The sequence below is a fragment of the Sceloporus occidentalis genome, unplaced genomic scaffold (genome assembly GCF_023333645.1).
Source record: "Sceloporus occidentalis isolate IW3139 unplaced genomic scaffold, rSceOcc1.0.p SCAF_68, whole genome shotgun sequence".
NCBI lineage: Eukaryota > Metazoa > Chordata > Lepidosauria > Squamata > Phrynosomatidae > Sceloporus > Sceloporus occidentalis.
In genome coordinates, this window is record NW_028317048.1 from 188,614 (window position 1) to 212,962 (window position 24,349).

At 38.8% G+C, this 24,349-nt stretch overlaps 1 protein-coding gene across 8 annotated transcripts in view; it reads right to left on the bottom strand.

Moving 5' to 3' along the window:
• Nucleotides 1-24,349, bottom strand: part of LOC149286464 (serine/threonine-protein kinase DCLK1-like) — a 132,737-nt gene that overhangs the window by 85,859 nt on the left and 22,529 nt on the right. For all 8 annotated transcript variants that reach the window (XM_089493877.1, XM_089493878.1, XM_089493885.1 and 5 more), the window contains one exon: nt 703-802. In XM_089493877.1, coding sequence (XP_089350003.1) covers nt 703-802 — 100 coding nt within the window. The remainder of the gene's footprint in view (nt 1-702; nt 803-24,349) is intronic.

Here is a 24,349-nt window from a genome sequence, read left to right on the forward strand (position 1 = left end):
AAATGATGCAGGACAGTGAAAATACTGTTTACATTCATGAGATTGGCTGGATAAACCCTCTGTGTTTTTTTTTAATTATGTGTATGATCTGGAACGAGGGTTTATAGTAAGCAATGTATTTTTGTGCTCACAATTGGTTCCTATAGATATAAAACTTACTGGCAGAGCGCAAGGTGTGGTCTGGAGTGTCTGGGAAATCAGATGTCTGGTGTCTGTGGCCCTCTTGGCCACTATTAGTCCTTGGGTCTAAAAAAACATGTACAATACAAAAAGCTTACAATTTCACCTTCATGTCACTAAAGGCAATTTTTAGACCTAAAATAACAATATTAATAATTATCCATTGAGATTCTGAATATAGAAAATAAAATGCTCTAGGGTTATTATTTTTAATTCAAGGGAGAAACAAAAAGATATTTGTACATTTCTGTTGTGCGATATTTGGTTTGGAGCAAGTTTTGTGTTAAAATATTAGAATATCATAATTAAATATGTTAGGAAAATCTAGGGTTTAACTGTCAATGTGGTTTCATCTGGTATTAATAAAGAATTGGAAATGCTTGGTTTTAGTAAGGACTTGTTGACCTTGGATCTGATACCAGCATGTAAGGGTTTGGTTGACACAAACTTGGACAGACATAGCACAGTGTCTTAAAATTTGTCCAATTTTTCACTCGAGATTGGAAACTTGTTCTCTCTTACCGCTCTCATCCAGCAAGAAATCATCTTGGTAACGGAACTTTTCTGGTCCGCAAGCAATAAAAATGTCATCATCGCCAAAGAAATCCTGAAGGCACATAACCTGGAAAAAAAAGGGTTATACTTTACCATGGAATACTTTACAAAATGATTTAAGGCCAGTTCCTAAACCACACATTGAATGAAACATCACACTTAATAAAATCAATAGGGGTTCTTACTCCAGAGACCTGTAAAGAGGATTTCCCCTAAGCACCCGTCTCATGTAAAACTAACTTTTAATGACGAAAAGTTAAGGAAATCGAAAAAAAGAAATACAGTATAATCCATAAGTACTTTTACATGTCTGTCACGTCGGTATTCCTTAAATCTATGGGGTGAAAATTATAAGTATACTAAAGGCTACAGCTATAGAATGAATTACCTAAAAATATTTATGCTATACATTTTACAGAGTGATGACGGGTCAAGGTAGGCTCGCCAAAAACAACCAGTGTTACGAATAATAATTAAACTCCCCAAAACATATCAGAAACTAGCTAATTAGCACACAACATCGCTGGGAAACACATTGAGGGAAGAGGAACTCGCCAGCCACCGTAACAACATCTGCCATCTCTTTTGTAACAGTCATAGCGATCACAATCATACGCGTTCCTTATATGTACTTCCTCCCCTTCTATCTTCCGGAGAGTCTATCAGAGAGAAGCTTACAAATCTACAGAATCCATTCCTTTCCGTAAGAGCCATGTCTCCATGGTAACAGTAGCATCATGATGATGCTGAAAGTGTTCAAAGTGTGTCAGACTAAATAATAACATTTTTTTTTTTTGTCCTCAATGAGCATTCTTAGTAAACTGCATTATAAAATCAGAGACATTGGAAATGAGATAAACATCCTGTGATTTAGTGTACAATTAATGAAACACAGCTTAGGTGTGAAGCCTAGAACAATGTAATTTAACGATAACGTGATAAAAAGGAAGTGCTGGAGTATTTTTCATAAGGCAAAAACAGGCATTAAAATACATTTGCTTCCGATATGATTATTTATGAGATACTCCATTATTTTTTAAATAATAATAATTAAATGTAATGTTAAAGCATAGATATAATCATCAGAAAGTATATACTGGTGTATATATATATATATATATATATATATATATATATATATATAAATGCTAAATATATGTAAATATTAGTAAATATGTACAGTTATGCATAATGGTGTGAATATTTCCAAACAGTCTTTCATAGGCCTTGAATGTTCATGGGACTTTCAAATCTATTCACTAACCAGCAGGAGCATGCATGCAGAAAATGCGAGTTTGCAGCAGCTTGCATACCAGCTTGCATCTGCATTCACATCTGCATTCACATAAATCAACACTCAGATCAGTTGTTGAAAAAAGCAAGCAACTTACTGATTCATTAACTTACAAATTGTGTGTGATGTGATTTGTGAGTCAGCAACACCTCGCAGATATAAATAAATAAAAAAACAACCCCTCTACTAACTGGGGATGGGGCAAAGATAGTACACCCTCTTTGCGTTGGGGATTAGGGCGTAATTAACCAACGTTGGGGTGTACCCCCCCATACACCTGGTTCAATGACAATATAATACTCTAAACACCTAGGGGAGGCAACACACTCATTGCATGCCTCCCCTCAACTCCTTCCCATCCCGATAGGGTTTAAGGGTATAGAAACATATTTTTGGAGAATGATGTCCTCTAATCCACTCCACCCCAATATCCTGGAATGGAGTGGTTAAAGCCCCATTAACCCTTTGGGGAGATACAGAAAACATCCCATCCTTTTCCTTCTCCATCCATCCTTGTCCTGTAGGTTAAATAGGCTCTTATTTACAAAAAATATCTGACTGATCACTCTGTAGGAGAAAGTGTTTAAAACTTTTAGGTGTCATTCAACAATGATCAGCTATAAGCATGCCTAATAGATTGTAAGCTCACAAAAGCAGGGCCCTCTTCTCATTCAGCACCAGTGTGTCTTAACATGTGTTAATATTATTGTTAAATTGTTGATTTTAATGTCATTATTAATTGCTATTTACTATAAATACATTTCCTTTCACCCCAGGGAGAGGGGCCATGTAATAAATTACATTTTAAAATAACAGCACAGTAAAAAAAAATAACCCATGTCGCGGACAATGGCAGCTGGTTATAGGATGGCCGATAGTTGCATAAGAGTGCCTATATATCACTAGTGCCCCCAAGTGGTTAGATAATGAATTACACTCTCTATAGATGCAAATGATCAGTGAGTGTTATTTTTCAAGGCCATGCAACCTCAGTTGGATCTGGTCTTCTCAACATCTTAGCGAATAGACCAATATGTTTTATACAATTAATGTTGCAAAACATAGCCCATTGACAATATAACAAATACTACAACACACATGGCCTTATTTTGGTTTACTCACTAAAGCATTCATCCTCACAAACGTACTTGAGTTAATTTTGTTTTTCACAAAGACCAAACTATTGGTTAGATATGATTGCATCTACATCATACTGTACACTGGAATTTTCACAACAAAATGCATGGGCACGGTTTAGTAGAACATAAAGTTGACTACCTGTTTTAAATATTTGTTTTATAATATATTTCAACCTTTTAGTAAAATTAGAAGTGGTATTTTTATATTTTAGAACAGATATACACTCATATCAAATAAGAGCAAAGAAAGAAAGAAGGTATTGTACACCGTATGTTCCTAATAATACATCTGTGCACCAAAAACTACTAATACCACAACTGTTAAAAAATACTAAATATAATATTGATACATTAGCAGTAAAATTGTTTTAAATCATTAAACCATGTGAAATAAAGCTGTAACCAAATATGAACACATTAAGTATACACATTCTGCCAAAAACACAACTGTAGTAAGAATAAAATGTATCCATATAGAAGAAAAAGTGTTCATCTGCAATGCATATCATATACATATTATCTACTTATAGTGTTTAAAAGGATAAAACCTGATCTCAGTATGTCTAAATCACACCACTCCTTGTCTCCGTGTTTAAACTTTACTAATCACACAATGCCGTAGGTGCACATTCAGTATAAATGTTCCCATGAATTATATTTATTTTTCTGATATTTACCTAGAATCTGTATTTCACAAAATTCATGAAATATATTATAAAACAGCATCATCTACTGGTCAAGAAACTCCAAACATATTTTATGGCAATATATTTTATATAGATTTATTTTTCTATCTAACATCATCAATATTAGGACTTCTTACTAACCAGGAGGAAATGTTGGGAACCAAATGATTATGAAATGCACAATTATTTTAGGTAGGTTATTGAATTGTCGTATATGACATAACTGACCCCTCTTACTACCTTATTACCCCAACTTAAAAGGATCTAACAAAGTACAGGAGGGAAGTTCAGTTCAAAAGGGGAAAGATGTTAGAACAAGAAGTAATAATCTAAAATTAGAGGGTCGGCGGTTTAGATGTTATGTACGGAAGCTCTACCTTTAAGTTTTATGTTACTGAGAGGGTTGTAGAATGGCAAGAATATGTGCAGGATTTGGAACGAATCCTAAACACACCATTTCCTACTGAAAATAAAAATAATTTCTGTCTGTCTTCACATTACGGGGCCGGTCGCAACACCTCCCTTCTTCATCCTGATATCGCAGCTGGCGCCTGTCTTTCCCAGTACTTTCCAAGTGTTCCAAGTGAACGGGTTGCGGAATGATCTTAAAGTACGAGTGCCATATCTTTTCTAGGCTTGGGGTGGCACTATTGGACTGTAAGTCTGATTGAAGAACACAAGATGTACATAAGCTTTCCTAACTTCTAATGTTTTGTCTTCAGTAAATCGACTGTAACTGTAGCCTTGATAGAACTAACTGAATTATTAAGATTATCTATGGTTTAAAAGTTTAACTCATGGCAGCTGAGATCTGCGCCTGAATGTGACATTGTCTGAACCAACAACAGTCAGAAAAGCAACCATCAGGAGAAATGACTTAATGGGCAGGAGTAATCATGAATATCGTTAGAATAGGGAGTAAACATGACTACTCCCATGGTATGCATTATAAAGCTGGTTTTTAGATGTATTTTTTGCGTCTTACATTGTTGCTGAGAGGAAGCAGAGGCAGCATTTAGCTGATGGTTGTATGGAGCCTGAACGAGTAAAGAGTCCTGTACAACGCTACAGCCCTGAAATTATTTTAGACTTACCAATTTGAATCAGTAAACACCATTGGACAGTGTTTTTACTGTAATAAATTGTAAAATCTAAGAGTCAGGAGAAACAACAAATCCTTTTTAAGCCTGGCTAAGCCTCTGCATCAACGTCTGCACCAGTTATCCATATTTCAAAACCTGCTACATAAATAGCTCCATTAGGAATGGAGATCAAATGCACATGATGCAGTTGGTGTGAACACATATATGTTGATTAAAGCATGATAAAAACTTGGGAACTAATTTTAAAATCAACAGTTTGATTATTATAGGCTAAAGTTTAATGGTTAATGTGTTTCCATTCTATCAGTGCTGAATTTCTCATATAAAAAGCGGACAGATGGTGGTAGGTGCAAGAGATTCGGAAAACTGAGATGATTATGAATAGGAACGCGTAGTGGGAGAGGATGACATGACAAATAATGCCACCTACACTCCACATGGAGTTATGTGTGAACCAGATAATAAATAAATGGGAATAGTTTGGTTTGAATATTCAAATTAACCTTTTTACTGCAGAATTGTTCATAAGAAATATTTTACAATATATGCCATATAGCTCTGTCTCCTGGTTTTGGATGCAACAGGCATAAGTTGCATCTTCATAACAGTGCACAGAACGTGGCTCTAGCCTTACAGGTAAAGCCAGCTAACATGTCCAGGAAATATTCTAAGGTAGAGACTTCCCTAAATGGTTAAATGTTTTAATAAGTACAAGTCCACTCATTTTATGATGAGATAACCCAGCTCACTTGGGTAGAGAGGGGTATAAATATTTATCCATGTTTGAAAATGGTCAGAAGATGACACAATCGTTCACAGTAAAACCCATGCAGAAAAAAAATCTTGTTTGATGTCATAAGCATCATATCATGCATGTGCCCACTTGTGATGTAACATCACCGGTTGCCTGCTCACTTTGGTTTTTTTTTGCAGTAGCTCACACCAAAAGCACTTCACAAGTCTGGTTGTAGCTGTAACACTGCTTCCAGTACGTATATAGTGTTATTTACTATGCAATCTACCGGAAAGTTTGACGGCTACATCAGTAAGATGGCCAACATTACAATTAAAAACACCATCAAAGACCAATAAATGCCCTTGCCTAAAATGTAAAGATGTTAAGGATTTTCCGTTACCTTTGTATTGCATGAAAACAGATTTATAGGGTCTGCTCACTCCTAGTGATCGAAGTTTCCACCATTGTGTGTTCTATTTGCAATTTCACTTGTATCCACAGGGAGGCAATAACAAGGACTTAACAGAGCATTCAAATTCTGAAAAGATCCTTTATGTGCTCCTCAGTGCTTCAGTGGATTCCTTTTGTGAAAACGTTTTTGGGAAATGGCTGGAATGTATACCTTGAGCATGTTGTCTTTGAGATATGTCTTCGTTTGCTTTAAAATTAATTTAAAAATAGCCAAAAAAAATTATTTAAAAATAGCCAAAAATGCTACTCCACCAATGGTAAGAAGTCACAAGGTAATTGCACATACTCTTGCAAGTAAGAAAACCTGACCAAGTTCTAACCATCACAGGTACAAGAAAATTCTGCAAATATTCTACTTTTTAAAAAATGGCACTTAAGAGCATCACCACTTATTTGGTAACGCATGCCACGGGGGCAAATGTGAAAGATTATACGTAGATGATTATTAGAAATATTATAGAGACGATCGTCCCTGGCAATGATGGAGCTGCTGTACAATCATTTACATAGTCAAGGACATGAAAATAAGTTTGAAACATTTAGGCTCCTATTATGACCTGTCCTAAATAGGGGAGTTTTGTAATGATCACCAAGGTCTAGAACCCTGATTGACGTTATAATCATAACGTTACTTTCAAATCACAGGGAGGTTTTCACTCACCTTCTGACAAACATTGTACTCCTACACAAAGCTTGTTCATTTGGTCTCATAAACAAGCTTAAAGGTGTTTTAAAGACATAGAAACTCTATCCTAGAGGCTAAATGATTTCCATATTCCCCTATATTGAAGATTTATTCTAAGCAATTAACAGAACTCACTGGTGTTAATGTGGAAAAACTATACTATTCCCCGTTGTTTATGACAATGACAAGTAGAACCATTACCGTACCTGCGAACTTTCCTGGATAGACCACCCAGAGCTCTCCTTCTTCTGGGGGAGTAGTTGTAATGGGGTTGATGGGACTGAGGAGAACACGGGAGGAGAGTTGGCACAGCATCACTCCATGAACTGGAGAAAACTGACCCGGAGACCCGGAAAGCAAGGCTTGGATCAGAGACCCCATGTCAAACCCAGGGAGTTCCTGCCATTATAGTCATGTGTGTATTGTCTGCACTTCTGTAGTGAGAGAATATGTGCATACGTGTGTTTTTGTGGTTAATTACCAGCAAAAGCTCTTATTTTTATCAGTTGCTTCTAGCGCGTGCTTCAAAATGTTGCTAACTTGGTTTATCTATTCTGTTTTGCTTTTATATCACCCACGAGAGACGTGATCTTTCAAGGGGAAAGGAGATTAATTACCATGTGTGCCGGCTATACCAACAAAACTATTAGTTCCAAGACAAAAAGTACTATTATTAACTTTTGAGCTGTATTAAAAATGAAGACTTTTGGGTTTATGAATAGTTAATGTGATGAGATTTCTTAGCAGCCGGTACACTGATTGAACTATGCATTATGCAAGGCCATCTTAGGACATTTTGCAGCAAAACGTTGCCAGGGTTGGCTCTTCCTAATGCACAACAAAGTTGGTGATTTATAAAGCTTTTGCAGGAGCATAAACTGGAAAACTAGTAAAATGTATTATGCCAATATATGAACTGTTTTGTAAATAACATTTCAGGAATGAGATGGTCAATAACATCGTCACTAAACATGACAATGTAAACACATTTGTGAATGTTTTAGGGCAGCAGTCATTAATAAATTAAATTGAAACAGGGCGAGTGCCAGTATTACGATTTTATGTTACATTCACATGGTTTATTCTTATATTACCTGTGGCCCTGGAATAGGGTTGACACCTGTCTAGGTTTCATTTGGACAGTCATGGAATAACGATTGATGTTGTAGGCTAGTGGCCATGTAGCAGAGGAGGGCTCGTAAGGGGACAGTTGTTCCATGGGGTGTTTGGATTTAAACATTGCAGGTAACTACCTGAAGCTTTTTGTGTTCTATTTGCAATTTCACTTGTATCCACAGAGAGGCAATAACAAGGACTTAACAGAGCATTCAAATTCTGAAAAGATCCTTTATGTGCTCCTCAGTGCTTCAGTGGATTCCTTTTGTGAAAACGTTTTTGGGAAATGGCTGGAATGTATACCTTGAGCATGTTGTCTTTAAGATATGTCTTCGTTTGCTTTAATACTTGGTCACTGTGGTGGACTTCCTACCAGGGCTGAATCCTGTTACTCTTCATTGCTCTTCTATCATGACTTCATTGCGCTTCTATCATCTTTTTGCTCTTATCTCAAATGTTGAGCCACTAGAAGATCCTTTTTGGTTGTCAATTGCAATTCCACATAATGACATCATGGTGTCCAGAGTTTATAATAAAATAGAGAGTTTATAGTTTATTACAAGCAGCATTTACCCACTGATTGGATCCTTGGTGTCCATGTATATGCTTTCTACACAATCCCTTTTAAGTGAATCTGTTAAGGATAGGCCTCGATAGTACCCACTGTGTAAACTGTCTGCTGAGTGTTATTTGGGACACTAGGCTACTCTATGGACTTTCTTTGGCCTTAATGGTACCGGCTCTCCACTGTTTTATTTTCATATCCATACTAGTGAAATTTACAGGGATAGTCTACCAGTGACCTCCCGTTCCTGCTATTATGGGAGGTGGAGTGGGTTGGGGAAGTGGGGCTAAGTGTACACAGTGTACACACACTACTCCACTGACTGCTCGATAATTAGCCATAATCAGAGGTATATTTTGGCTGTGTGCAGCCCTAGGCCTGACCCAGAGCATGAGTAGGGTCACTATGGCGTCTATGCTGGTTAGATTGGGGGATCTGCACCCTGTTATCTGACACAGAGGCTGCCTCTCCCCAGGAACTGACACCCACTGGCTGTAATTCCAGGAGCCTCAGGGGAAAATCCACAAAGTTCCAACGTATACTGTAATCTAATCAGAACCTGTACGAAACTATATTTTATATTGCACCTGTTTAAAAAATGAAACAGATACGGCTGCAGCAGCATAGCCAGCTGTTAAACTGTTCCAGATTAAGGATAATATATTTTTCTAACCTGTCATTTCCATCAAACGCAACAGAGCATTTAAAGACCGCAGTTTTCCCAATAGATGTCTCGGAAAAGCTAGATATTGTATGCTAATGAAACCCACAATTTGCTGTATTTGCAGAAAACACACAGGAAGGTTTAGAATAGGGGACCTAGTGCAGACCCCCGACTTCCATTATCTGCAGCGTGAGCATAATATAACAGGTAATAATATATAACGGATGCTGTACCAGTGAACATGCTGTAAAGGTACTTCATATGGGAATGCATCGAGCATTTGAACATAATTAAAACCTTAACGTATAGCTGGATTTGCCCCCACCACATATTTACGTCCGGCAGTTTTCACATGGATTGTATCAGTGGTTCGATTTAACATTGTGGTGCCCCAAGCTACAAAGACTATGAAAGGCTGTCACAATTACTGGTGTTAGCAAAACAAAATCAATGTATCAGAACTACCTACTATCATATCAGTGAAAATGTTTTGGAGGTATTCAGTCTAACAGAAGAGCCCATTTTATCAATAAAAAAATAAGATTGGTGGCTAAATGGGGCAAAATGAACATATCTAATAAATTTATTTTCCTAAGAATAACATATGTTGACCCCTCTCTCTTCTCTTACCCTTACAAAGGCAGTGTGAACCAATCAACAACAATCAGAAACTTAATACAGTTTAATCCGTTTCTAATACATATATGTTACTTAGTTGTTAAACATACTTATATACGATAGATTTATTTAGTATATAACTGAAATGTAGACATATATCAAGTCTCATTTTATAAATATATATAATGTAATACATTCTAAATGAGCGATATTGCTGTCTCAGGAGTCCCAGAGTCTGACACATTTATTGTCATTCTGCAGTCAAGTGCAATTTATTTTCATTAGTAATACTGCCTTATTATAATTATAGAATCAACAGTATCGCTGGCTCCGTTGAACAAAGTTACATTAAAGTACTTTTAATTTGATGTAGAATGAACCCCTCAGGCACCTGTAAAGTCTGTGTTTCACCTTCCCAAATTCATATAAGCGTGAAATCTGGCCAAATCCCTTTGCAGTGGGTTCTAATAGAAATGTTATCTACAAATAAGCAGATTTCATGAAAGGAACGAGATGAAAATAGCACATTTTAGCAGCTGTGTGCAGACACAGGCTTTCAGTATCCGGATGAAGACAGCATTGCACCAGTTGAAAACACAGCAGAGCAGTTCTTGTAATCCAAGGACATATCGAAAGAAGCTTATTTTTCTAAAAATATACACTAGATAATATATGTGAACAGGAAAAACCAAAGCTGGCCTTTCTGGGCAAAGACTTATTCTGTAATGCAAAGCAGTAATTGCTTTCTGTTGTAAACAAGCTTCCTCCAGCTTCCTTTCCGCAGTAAACATGTCCTTTTGGAATACATGTAGTATAGGAGCTTCCTCATGGGTTAATGGTGAATTCTTCAGCGATATTATCTGATATCTCCCACACAGCCTGATCTACAGGAAACTGTATCTAATACAAATAATAAGGCATTTAAAGGGAAACTTTCATCATACTATAACGTTTGATTTATACTTTATACTTTATGCTGTACTATGACCAAAAGTGAGTGTACACTCCTCCTACTGAAGAGTTCCAATTCCAAATACACATTCCAAATTCTTGTGCAAAGCCTTCTCGGAAGAGGAAGGTGTTTCTAGTCTACTACTGCTCCTGCATGAAGGACATCAGTTGAAATACCTTTTGTAATATTTTGTGATTTGCCTGTTGTAGAGTTACTGATTTGCACAATATCAACTATACCTTGAGCAAAGACAAGTAGTACTAAATGTGGATGCATGCAACCTCCCAAATTCTGTATTGCCCACCCAACTTGCATACATTCATCTACAGGAGAGTCAAGTTGATGCAAGTTGTAAACAATAATAACAGGAAAAAAGGGAAAGAAAGAAAAAAGGAAATGAAAATAAAAGAAAAGAAAGAAACTGGACCCTTTGTGCAGTGGGATGGGGGTTAATTAATCAAATGATTGACCAGTGCTGTGCTAGATTGAGTGATGAGGTTGGAAAGGATGACAAAGAAGTGCCATCACTGTGGTTCTACCCCAACAATAGTTGGTTGGATCAGGACTGTAAGCAGCTTTGACGCCCTCGAGTATATACGTAAATCCAGCCTCCTAGAATTTTTGGGTCCCTGCGCCCATGTTTCTCTGCGATCATTCCTTCTGGCAGATATATGCTCCAAGGGTATTAAATGCTTTCTGTAGGCAAAACCACCAATTCTGTATAGACTTTAAGGAAAGATTTATAAAGGCAATTTAAGAACAAGGCTTATACATGTAATGTTGATATAGGGATAAAGGGTTTACTAAATATATATATATACATTTTTTTTTTTTTTTTAAGTAAAGTTCTTTTAATTTGAAAATGATAGAACCCTATGAGTTATGGTACAGCTCCATGGGATCTAAGGTGCAAATCTTCAACTAATATTTAATTTGAATATAGTTGTTATACAATGAAAAAAAAGCATTGCTTCTTAGTTGGACTATATCTTGTGAAGATCATTGCCTCTCACCAACTTCTGCTGACAATTTCCATGGACCTTATGCCCTTTATTTTTCACATAAAGATGATTAGTTGGCTCCGAAACATTGCTTATTAACCTGGTCAGTGATATACCCAAATATGAAATGTTTCCATTATAACTGCATATCCATTTCCATCAATTTCCAACCAAAATCTCCAAAAAAAAAAGTATCACTTTGATCATAATGTAGTTGTATTGTTCAGAAGCCAAGTAATTATGCTCTACAGATCTTTTTAGCAAAGATAAAATATTCTCTAACCAGTTAGAATTTTAACAATGTTTTCTTTATGTATTCATGGCAAGGGTGCCAATATAGTTTCAATTGTTATAATTAGATGCATTATGTTAAGATTTGTCAACAAGTAAGTTATGCTTCTATGCAATGCAATTCAACTAGACCCTTTACTAGCTTAAAATCAGCCTAACAGAAATCTGCATTCATTAGGTGATGGTTGCAACAGTTCATCAATAGGATGAAATGATGTTACTGTTAGTTACATATCCCTCCAGTGTGACATGCTTTGGAGGGAATGCATAGAGATGAAAAAAGTAAAATCTAAAACTCATTTCAAGATCTATTCTAACTGCTCAACTTTTTACCAAATTTCTTGAAAGGTTAAGATAGTGAAGCAAGGTATTACGTGCCTCCTTTCTCCTCCCTTAATTTGTGATGGGGAAGCTATAGAATCCCGAGGGTATATTGCCTACTGATCGTATTTACCCTAGCGATCATACAAGTCTGTGCAAATAAATGATGACATATTTAGCCATAACTGGAGATTTATTATGGCCAGAGGCATAAACACAAGACAAATGAGTTATTTTTGTATTAAACTGTTGGCATTCATGTCCTTTTTTTCTTGCTTTAACCTGGCATCAGTTTAAAAAAAAAAAAGCAAATGCACCATTTAGGCTTAAACACTGCAATGCAGCATTCTTTGTGAATAAAAATCACGTTGGGAGTTTGGGAATCACTTACTCCATACATCATACTTCTGAATGTACTCCAAGTAACTTAGATACATTCTTTCCTGGGATCCATAGACTTTTGTTGCATGTTTAATACTCTTTATTTAAAGAAGGTTATTATATATATATATAAAACACACTTAACTCTTGGTAAGCCACATATTATTTTCAGTGCCAAAAGTTGAAGTAGACATTCATAGATTGCGGAAAAGCGACCAGATAGTGAAAATGAAGTCTAACACATTTACTCTCCAGCTAAAGTTAAAGTTAGAAAGGTATTGGGAAACATCTTAGCTGCTTGGCAAATACTGAATTCACTAAGCATCTTCACTTGCGAGTTTTAATTACCTAAAACATGTTTTGGAATGAACCCCATGCTTTTAGAGCCCATAAAACATTAAGATGTCCTCATCACTTCAACATTTGAGCAGTTCTCCAGCATGAGGAAATTGATATCACAAATTGGGAGGTAGCATTAAGAAAATCTATTTATTGTACATAGAGAGTTATAGCTACATGGAGTGGCTGTTCAGCAGAGATAGAAACAGGTAAGATTGGTATCATTCAGGAATTCATTGGTGAAACACAGTTGTTGTCAGGACTCGGGTGATCAGGTCAGGTAGGAGCCCATGCGCAGGGAATACTTGGGGTTCAGTATGTAACCCACGGTGCATGATTATGCAAACAAAGACACCACAAACAGAAATCCAGGTAATGCAGTGTATTTCACGTATATAACAGGACCAGCAAATAAGGGTAATATAGTCTAAGCAAGTAACCGGACGTATGGCAAAATAAAATACAGGTAATAAGTCTTTTGGCAGGGAGCCCGCTTGGAAGGGTACGAAAGGCGCACAGCCCGCTTGGAAGGGTACGAAAGGCAGGGAGTCCGCTTGGAAGGACACAAAGGCAGGGAGTCCACTTGGAGGGACACAAAGCAGGGAACCAGGAACAGTACAGGTGCAGAGCCACAGCAGGAAGGTCCATAGACTTCAATACAAAGGCCCTCACTGAAGGGCAGGGCAGGTTCATAAAGGCAGGGTAATCCAGGTAACAAGGCCCAGCTGGATGTAGACTAGGGCTCAACCCAGGTAACAAGGCACACCTGAGTTCTGAGTGCTCCAGAGGGCGGAGGGTGGCCACTAGTGGTCGCAGATGTAAACGCCACAGGTATAAAAAAGCCATGGTTCAGGTAGCGAAATATTGGTTCCTGACAGTACCCCCTCCCTAAGGAGCGGTCACAGAACATAAACAGTCTGAACAAAATCTGTACACCTTTAAAAAACTGAGCAGGAGGGTGTACTTAAAGTGATTTCTTCTTCTTCTTCTTCTTCTTCTTCTTCTTTTTCCTTTTTTTCGGTAAAGCTTGTTCGCAGATCTCCAGGTCTTCCTTTCTGATTATATTGCCATTAGAGGTAATAACACAAAGGAAAGGTTATCTGTGGTGCAATCGTAGGTCAAATTACGACTGGATGCTGAAGAAGTTGATGAGAAGGTATGATTCAGTGCTTTCTCTTTCCATGTACCAGGGGTCACATAGCTGCCCTGTACCCAGGGCACTACTGGGGGCAGGGGGGGTAGTACCAGAACTGCAATGGTTCAAAACAGGAGAAGCAGACTTGGTATGTGAAGCACTGATGGAAGGCCCCTTCTTCCTCAGAGATGGAATAGGGTCATGTATCTTTGCGATCAGTCCAGAGGTGATACTAGGGGCGATGGTAGTCTCTGGTGTATCACACTTTGCTGAGGTAGCAGTGATAGGAGTTGCAATCACAGCTGAACAGAAAGCAATAGGAAGTTCATCCATATGGGAGCAACCCACACTGCCACAGACTGTAGGATCACAGACGCTGCATTCCATCACAGAACAATCATCAGGCTTCAGCTGGACATCCACCGGAGTTTGAGAAGCACCAGGAATCACCAGGGTTGGTATATACTCCATGGGTTCACTATGCTGGGGAATAAAGCAAATTCCCCTTTTAGCAGAGCTCTGTGGTTGTGACGTAGACTGCTCAATCGGTACAGAGGGTTTAGGAGGTTTCAAAGGACATTGGGTGATCTAGTGTCCCTTTTTGCCACAGTAAAAGCAAGATTCCTCATCACGCCTTTGTTGTAATTCGGTTGTGGTAAGGGGTTCACGTTTCCTAGATGATTCCTTTTTAATACTGGTAACAGGCTTGTTGGATTTCTCAGGTGATGTAGCAGGTGTAGGTGAATGGTCTTCATGAGAGTGATTAGAGTTGGAGTCCCAGATTTGCATTAATGATTTGCACAGTTCAAGCAAGCATTCTCCTATCACTTTGATGACTGAAAGTAACCCCGCAGACTCCTTGTAATGGCCTTTGTATTCTGTCAGGACTCGGGTGATCAGGTCAGGTAGGAGCCCATGCGCAGGGGATACTTGGGGTTCAGTATGTAACCCACGGTGCATGATTATGCAAACAAAGACACCACAAACAGAAATCCAGGTAATGCAGTGTATTTCATGTATATAACAGGACCAGCAAATAAGGGTAATATAGTCTAAGCAAGTAACCGGACGTATGGCAAAATAAAATACAGGTAATAAGTCTTTTGGCAGGGAGCCCGCTTGGAAGGGTACGAAAGGCACACAGCCTGCTTGGAAGGGTACGAAAGGCACACACAGCCCACTTGGAAGGACACAAAGGCAGGGAGTCCACTTGGAAGGACACAAAGGCAGGGAGTCCACTTGGAAGGACACAAAGGCAGGGAGTCCACTTGGAAGGACACAAAGGCAGGGAGTCCACTTGGAAGGACACAACGGCAGGGAACCAGGACCAGTACAGGTGCAGAGCCACAGCAGGAAGGTCCATAGACTTCAATACAAAGGCCCTCACTGAAGGGCAGGGCAGGTTCATAAAGGCAGGGTAATCCAGGTAACAAGGCCCAGCTGGATGTAGATTAGGGCTCAACCCAGGTAAAAAGGCACACCTGAGTTCTGAGTGCTCCAGAGGGCGGAGGGTGGCCACTAGTGGTCGCAGATGTAAACGCCACAGGTATAAAAAAGCCATGGTTCAGGTAGCGAAATATTGGTTCCTGACAGTTGTACAAAGCAGTGACCAAGGTAATACATTAAAGTTCTGCCTGATAACTGTTAATAATGTTTATAGAATACTGTATATTTTTCCAGAGTTTTTTTTATAAGGACAAAATAGACCAATTGTATGAATAAACTGGGTTCAATTAAACAGAACTGTATTGGTTTGGAACTTTATCTAATTTCCCCAAAATCATCCAACCACCTGTCTACTACTTAGCTTCTTAATTCCTATGAAAGCAGTAAGGGTGTACTTAGTTTTTCACACATGGCTTCTCCATTTTGGCTTAATTATTATCCAGCTGGCAGCCGCGCTTAGGTCATTAGGCAGGCGCCTGCCTTAATGTACCACAGCCGTGCCAATTATATCACCTTCATCAAATATTTTTTGTTATTTGATTTTTGGTTGTGTGTAGAAAATAAGATGCAAGCAATTACATAATTGCCAACATTTGATAAAATGTTGTACAGCACAGCTATCAATTACTCAGACATACATACTTTATCTACCCAGACACTCACACTAACATACTCACACAAAGACACATGTTCACACACTAACGTACCCAGGCACATACACACTAACATACCCAGACACACATGTTCACACACTGACACACCACACACACATACTAACATACTCATACACACACTAACATACCCAGACACACATGCACTAATATACTCGAAGACACAAGTTTACACACTAACACACACATGCTTTCATAAACATACCCAGATACACGCTAACATAGCCAAAGACATATGTTAACATACTAACAAACCCAGACACACACACCAACATATCCGAACACACACGCTAACATACGGTCACAAAGATCTTGAGAATACAAGTGAGGAACCCAGTATGCAGCAAAGGCACTGATGAATTGTAAGAATCGTCAGACAAGCTGGGTCAGGAGTGGAGAAGGCAGCAAAAGTCAGGGACAGGCACGGGTCAGCAACAGAGATGGTAATCCTACAAGCCGGATCAGGAGTGGAGAAGGCAGCAAAAGTCAGGGACAGGCACGGGTCAGCAACGGAGATGGTAATCATACAAGCCGGATCAGGAGTGGAGAAGGCAGCAAAAGTCAGGGACAGGCACAGTTCAGCAACGGAGAGACAATCAGGTAAGTATACTAATATAGGAACTGCTCAGCTAGGACAATAACCGAGCACTGAATGGAAGTCAGTGCTCGGCTTTTGAATCTGCCGTTTCAACCAAGCCCCGCCAACGGGGGAGGCGTACTATAAGAGAGGGGGTGTGGTTCGCCCCGTGCGTACCGCCCATCACTTGTGACGGGGATACTGAGAAGGACCTGCCCCGGGTGCCTGCTGGAAGCAAGGTCCCAGAACTGCGGGAGAGGTAAGTTTCGAGTACCCGCTAGCCGCGGGTACTCAGGTGAATTGCTACATTGCGGTCCGTGACACGGACTGTGACACATACTTAGACACACACACATACGAACATACACAAAGACAGATGTTCGCGCACTAAAACACCCACATACACTAACATACCCACACACACAAACATACCACGTACACTCATAATCTTAGAAAACCAGTTTTCTGCAATTGTGTCAGATCTGAAGAAACAGAACGCGTGTAGAGTTCGAGAAATGTTGGTAAAATATAAGGGTCTAGTAATAATCAATGAGATTAATAATAATGCCGCAGACACAATCACAAAGAACCCACACTGCTAGAGGGCATAGGCGCTACACTTGTTATGTCCTGCTCCTTTAAACCACCTCTTATAGCCTTTTTGTAATCAAGTACAGTTTTTGTAAAGATACTGATATGAAAACATTGAAATGATGTGTGTCTCCTATTTTGTGCTTGTTGTATGGTTATTTGCATCATGCGTCTGGTCATGGTCCCAGTAGGATGCATTGAGCAGTGTATATACAGTAAAAGTGCAGAAGCCCAGGAATGTACGTAGTCATAAGTAGCACCCTAGGTCCATCTAATGATAGAGGTTAAAAATTGTGTTGCAAAATCATAAGTTATCTATAACATGCCCAAACTGGCCATCAGGCAAAGTGGGTGAATGCCTGGTTGGGTGGTACCAGATTGTGCCTCCCATGCATAGTTTATAACCCACTTCATCCCCAATTGATAATATTACTTTACTACGATCGAAGACAGGACCTAACATAGTAGAGTGTAACACATACAGGTGTAACTAAATGCATTGCTCACCAAAACATCTGGGCTTCCAAAAACCTACAGTTTACCTTGTGCATTCTGTTCCCATGTGACCAAAATATATTTAAAAATAAAATTTTAAATAAATCTATTATAGGGGCAGACAAGGTAAACATAATGATTATTATCTGCCTTAAAATGATGCTTCTAAAATTATATAACATTTTTGAATTTACTTATTTATTTGCTCATTGCTGGGCATATTTTAGTCCACAACAGCTCCATACATCTTGCATTGCTGAGAGGGTTAACTTAAGGTCTGACCCCCTTAGCAGATGGACTGTCACTGTATTGATTTTATTCCAGCGAGATTAAAGCATGTCTGTGATCTAACACAGGATATTGTCCGAGAAAACTGAGTGAAACAGAATTCAATGAGGACAATGGAAGTCACCATGATATGTGCGGCAAGAAAATAATGAACACCCAGATTCATTTGGAAATAGTTATGTTGTTCCAGTGGAAGAAATTTCAGTAAATTCTAAGAACAAAAACATTTAATAATATATGAATACTCTGGATTGGTATTAATAGGTTTTACATTTAAGTGTTATCCGTGGCACCATCTACATTTTGGAAAATGCCAAATTTTAACTTATAGACCATGAATGTAACTTGCACCACGTTTCATATTACTGTATCTCTACATGTACACTGTCTACACGCGTAAAAAAAGGTTGTTCTCTCCTTGAGCTGTCCCGAGGTCAACGGCATATAATTTTCCAGTAAATGTATCCAGTTCCCAATAGACACAGAGGCTCCAAACATACCCCCAGTAAACCCTGTGTTCCAACAAATTCATTATTCAAAGGAAATGACCTAAAATGAGCCAGTAAAAGCTGTTTTTTTAGATTGACAATGAGCAGATTAGATGAGTTAATTTAATTTTATGTCATATAATACAAAGTCAATTCTATATGGTTGTATTATTTCTCCATATAAGTGATCCATCTACACACAATATACATGCACTGCATATTTGTAGGCTGAGAACCAAATTACTTGGATAAACCCATTGGTCAATTCAGATGTTAAAGTGATTTATTTCTATTGTTTAAATTATGTATTCAAATTATTACATATATGGTTGGCCCACAATCTTAACAAGGCAGAACATGAGATGTTTATGAATGTAGTATTACATATAAACCTTTGTTGGCAATCATTAAGTCACAGAAGAAAGAACCCTAATGCCTTGTCTGGAAAATGGTAGTTGGGCAGCCCTGCTTTATTAAATTCTTTAACGGGTGACTGTCACCATCACAGGTTTAAGTATAACTAAAATGGTCTGACTGTCAGGGCTTTTGGTAGCTATGGTAGAAGAGCTCAATAAATATTTTTAAAAGTTCATATGATTTCTGTAAACACTGTGCTTAAAGCTAAATGAGGTAATATATCACCTTTCTGCTACTTTTCCCTTTTCGGAAGATTAAACCCATTTTGTTGGATAAGTGAAGCCAACCATGAATTAGTTTGTCCAGAATATATTTTTTAACCCTTTTATTGCAACATTTAAAAAATAAATCCCCTTGGTCCTGTCAACCACCCATACAGTGCCAGCTATATGAACTACAAACACAATGGCAGACCTGCTCAAATAGCCGGTGTGTCTATATGTTTCATATATTATAGGGGCAAGGAGGATAGGCTAACGAATTTAACAGCCTTTTTACTGACTAACCATCATGTGCAGCCCTTTAATTATTAAATGACTTTCCCCTTTTTAAACTCAGGGCGGTTGAGATAGCATAATTACAAGAAATTGTACATTTTTAAGTATGAGAATTAGTAATGGAGATGTTATATTGATATTCATTACTGAAGTCCTTTACACCAAAAGTAAGCAAATCCAAAACGAAGCAAATTTTAATTAACTTCTGAAAACTCTACCGCCTCCAGCCAAGCTTCCATTTGATTTACACCACTGCAATCACTTGAATCTTATAATGAATATTGAAGAAGAGGCAAGGAGCCATGTCTCTTATATCACTTAAATGCTGCCTTGCTACTGTTTTATTCATTTTATCAAACAATATGCAAAAATAAAAGAAAAACTTGGCAAAAAGAAAATATGAGAATGCATCTCATCAATCATGCAAAATACTAAACAAAATAAAAAGCATTTTTTTACTTGAGTTGGCAGTATTTTGGCATAATGTGATAATGTTCGACCTACTTTTGTATTGGCTAAAATTGTTAAAATATGTAGAAAAACAGTTTTTATTACAAAGTGGCACAAATTATTTTTTATTAATATATATGTATATATATATCTGTATGTGTCTTTACTTACATTACTTTTTTTTAGTCTATTTAGTAACACATGTTGTCTTCATGTGTAAGTAAATCAGGTTGGCATAATGGAAGATAAAATGATGTAAGCTGAATCTGATTTCTACTTAAAAATTAATTATATAAATTGTCCCTGATGCATGGTCCAATGTCTGATTTCTAGACATACTAAAAATAGAGGCATTATTTAAGTGGGAATCACTGAAAACTGAGTCAATGTAAGTCTGTGTGCATTTTTATTTATTTTTATAGTCAGGCTATGTTTTAAGAACTATATTTGTGCCAGTGGGTTTACATGTAAGTCAAAGGATATGAACATCTGGCTTTTATTGCTAACTGGCTGCTCTGATTCCAACATTTTGGCTCGCGGTCACTATGGGGAGGAGTGGGTGTGGTTAAATGAGAGGGGCGTGTGGGGGTGTGGCCAGGTGCGGCAAAATTGTGTTTTGCCTAGGGTGGCAAAAATCCTTCCACCAGCCCTGCCTATATCGGAGGTTGTGGCCAGATGAGGAAACAGATCGGGCTATAATTGGGAGTGGGCACGGCCATAGGAGTGGCCATCTTCCTTACCGACAAGCCACTAGGTTGCCACATAGGAGCTACAATGAAGGTATTGCTGTGTTGTGTATTAAAAACTGATCCTGGCAACAAAGGTCTTATCACCATAGCAACTAGTAGAATGGTCCAAACAGCAGATACATTTTATTGGTTCCTATGGTGACAAGTTCTTTTCAAAGTGTGTGCTGTAATCACTGTATACATATAAATGCCATTGAGTGGGCTGTTTGTCGCACGTTTTGGGCTCCTTTATTACTGGCCTACACAGCTGGCCTGGGCTGGGCTAACCTTAATCATGCTTCTTATGAGTACTTTCCTGTAATTTAATTGGGTTCCCAGTGATTGTATTTAAATACAATTAAATACAAAGAGCGCAGACAGAGATTGACACAGCTACGTAAATCCAGTGCTCGCTGAAACACTCATTATGCCACGCAACTCCCACCTCGCACACAAAAATAGAGTTAACGATGAAATTATGGCACGCGTACACAGTCATATTCACAGTAGGGCTCTGGAGCGTGAAATAATCGAGATTATTATCGACAGAATAACGTAGCAGGAATAACTTTAAAGTATAACTTCGTTTTAAAATATGTGGAATAGCAACAAAACCTTTTAATCAGATTTAGATTGGGATGTGCATTTTAAGGCTTTGTTCGCACAGCGTGAAATACCATATGCTGTTTGACAGTGTCAAGCAACACAATTGATTTCTGGACGTGAAGTGAGTTTGGAAATAAGGCATTGTTGGTATTTCTGGCTGCTGGCCAAAAACATCATTAAGTGAGGTGTTAAGGCTTAGAAAAGCAATAAAGGAAAGGATATCTCATTTGGCTCATTCCAGTACACATGTGCCGTTATCTCTTATAGGTGTTAATTAAGTGCAGTGGGTTCCTTGGCCTTACAACACACAGTTATATCCTATACTTTTACCTTTTCTATGTTCTCAGTCGGTAAGCATTTAAACTTGCCGACTAGCTGTGGTTGGAGTTCTGAGTTCAATCAGGACTACAGCACACAAAAATATTCTCAGTTCAAATGTTAGAGGGCCAGTACGGCCATAATATGAATTCTTGTGATAGCTGAGAGGTCCCTGTATTTGTCCTCTGATGACCTCTTTGGGGATGAATGTATCACATTTTTCTCCCACAATAATGTGTGTAACAATGTTTAAATTAAATTGTTTTAAGAAATACATGATTCTCCCTAAATTTCACATAGCATGAACACATTCAGCCATTTTTCGAGGACACATATACATTTCACATATTGCTCAACAGCAGATGTAAGGTGCTGCCCTGCAGTATGTTTAATATATAACAGTAATCAATGCCATTCTGTAAGCTTTAACATACTGCACTTTACATGTAGATAATTAAATATAATGTACAAAGGTTTCCTTTAGAGAATTCCTCACCTTTTGTTTCTGTAAGCCCAAATTGTTGTATGATTTACTAAATAGTATGTGCTGTTTACCCGTTATACAGCGCTGTGGAATATGATGGCGCTATATAAATAATAATTAGCATTTGGGATTCATCTGGAATGTTGCTATTCTGTTTCAACTAGCGTTAAATTTGTATATATTAGTTATATAATGATACTGTGTTATTCGCAACTGCTGAGAAAATGTTCTGGCAAAAATACACATGCCAGGATGATTTGGACTTTCTGCTAATTGCACATTTTGCAATAGAAGCAAATTCACTGAGGGGGGAAAAAATCTGGTATTAAGCTATTATACAAAGATGCTGATTAAAGGATTGTGAGCTGCTGGTGCCTAATACAGCAGGCAATCAATTCACGAACAGTCTTTGTAACAATTACGGGAAATCTGTCTTTCGTTCTCTGCTCCTATTTAGAAGATAGAAAAATGTCCCATTAGTTTCAATACAGAACCTCGAGTCAATTAACCATGCGGTCAAAAATGCTTCAACTCTGAGTCATATTTGACTTACAATTTTGTAAGTTGAAAAATAATACAAGTAAAGTTTATTTATAAAATTGAAGTAGATGGTGTTTTGAATCTAGATTTTAAACTGCAGCAAATCACATTGCGTAAAGTGATGATCACCACAACCTTTAAGAATAAATTGGGGAATGCATCATGCATGTAAAAACCTTTCTTAAAACTAAGAATGCATATAATTGACCCCATGCTGTTTCGCCTACCATGGCCTTTATCACTTCTATAGACTGACATAGCTTATGTGTAATTACGTGATTTATTTAGTGATGATTAAGCCACTGTTGCCTTGTTAAGTTATAAAATTTACCTCTTCTATTTCATTATATTATCAGTGTAATGGGCCACATAATATGGAAACAAGGATTTAACATTATAAGCTCGAATATAGGCCGCATTTCCCCCCCACTTTAAGTCTTTAAAGTGGGGGTGCGGCCTATATTCGGGGTCTAGCGCCCGACGCCCGGGACATGCAGTTCCGGGCGCCGGGCAGGCAGCAGGGTTAGGATACAGATCCCCCGCAGCGGTGCAGGGGACCTGCATCCTACTCCCCGATACGCTCAGACAGCCTCCCCCTGCGCGTAAACAGCCTCCGCTGCCGGCACGTCTGCACGATGTGCTTTAACAATCTCCCTTGCCGGGAATTCCCACGGGCAGCGGAGGTTGTTTATGCGCATTGCCGCAGCCGGTGAACGTCCGCACGATGCGTTTTACCTCTGTCCCCAAGACTTACCAGAGCAGACTCCCGGGTGTCTTGCGGGGCCGGCGGGGGACATCTACGCAATACGCGTATACAACTTCCAGTGCCGGCACATCCGCTGAGTACCGGCACCGGAAGTTGTATACGCGTATTGCGTAGATGTCCCCCGCCAGCCCCGCAAGACACCCGGGAGTCTGCTCTGGTAAGTCGGGGGGGGGGCAGAGTGGCAGCATATCTCAGGGGGGAGGAGGAGGACAGTGGCAGCATATCTCGGGGGGGAGGAGGAGGACAGTGGCAGCATATCTCGGGGGGGAGGAGGAGGACAGTGGCAGCATATCTCGGGGGGGGAGGAGGAAGACAGTGGCAGCATATCTCGGGGGGGAGGAGGAGGACAGTGGCAGCATATCTCGGGGAGGCACTGGCAGCATATCTCGGGGGGGCAGAGTGGCAGCATATCTCGGGGGGGTGGAGAGAGGCAGCATATCTCGGGGGGGGACAGAGTGGCAGCATGTCTATTAAAAAAACTTTTTCTTTTAAAAAGCACCAAACTTTTAGGGTGCGGCCTATATACGGGGGCGGCTTATATCCGAGCCAATACGGTATGTGAATATATATATATATATAAAATTACATAAGTTATGGTGGGTAAAGGTGATGGAAAACCCTTCCACTTAAAATTAAGGGGGTAGTAGAAGTATTATTAAGCACTCATCTACAGACACCAGACAAGCCAGGAGGCTTGTTTTTCCCTCAGAAATCTCATGGTGCTTTGACAACCACAGCGGATTCTGGGTAGGCGC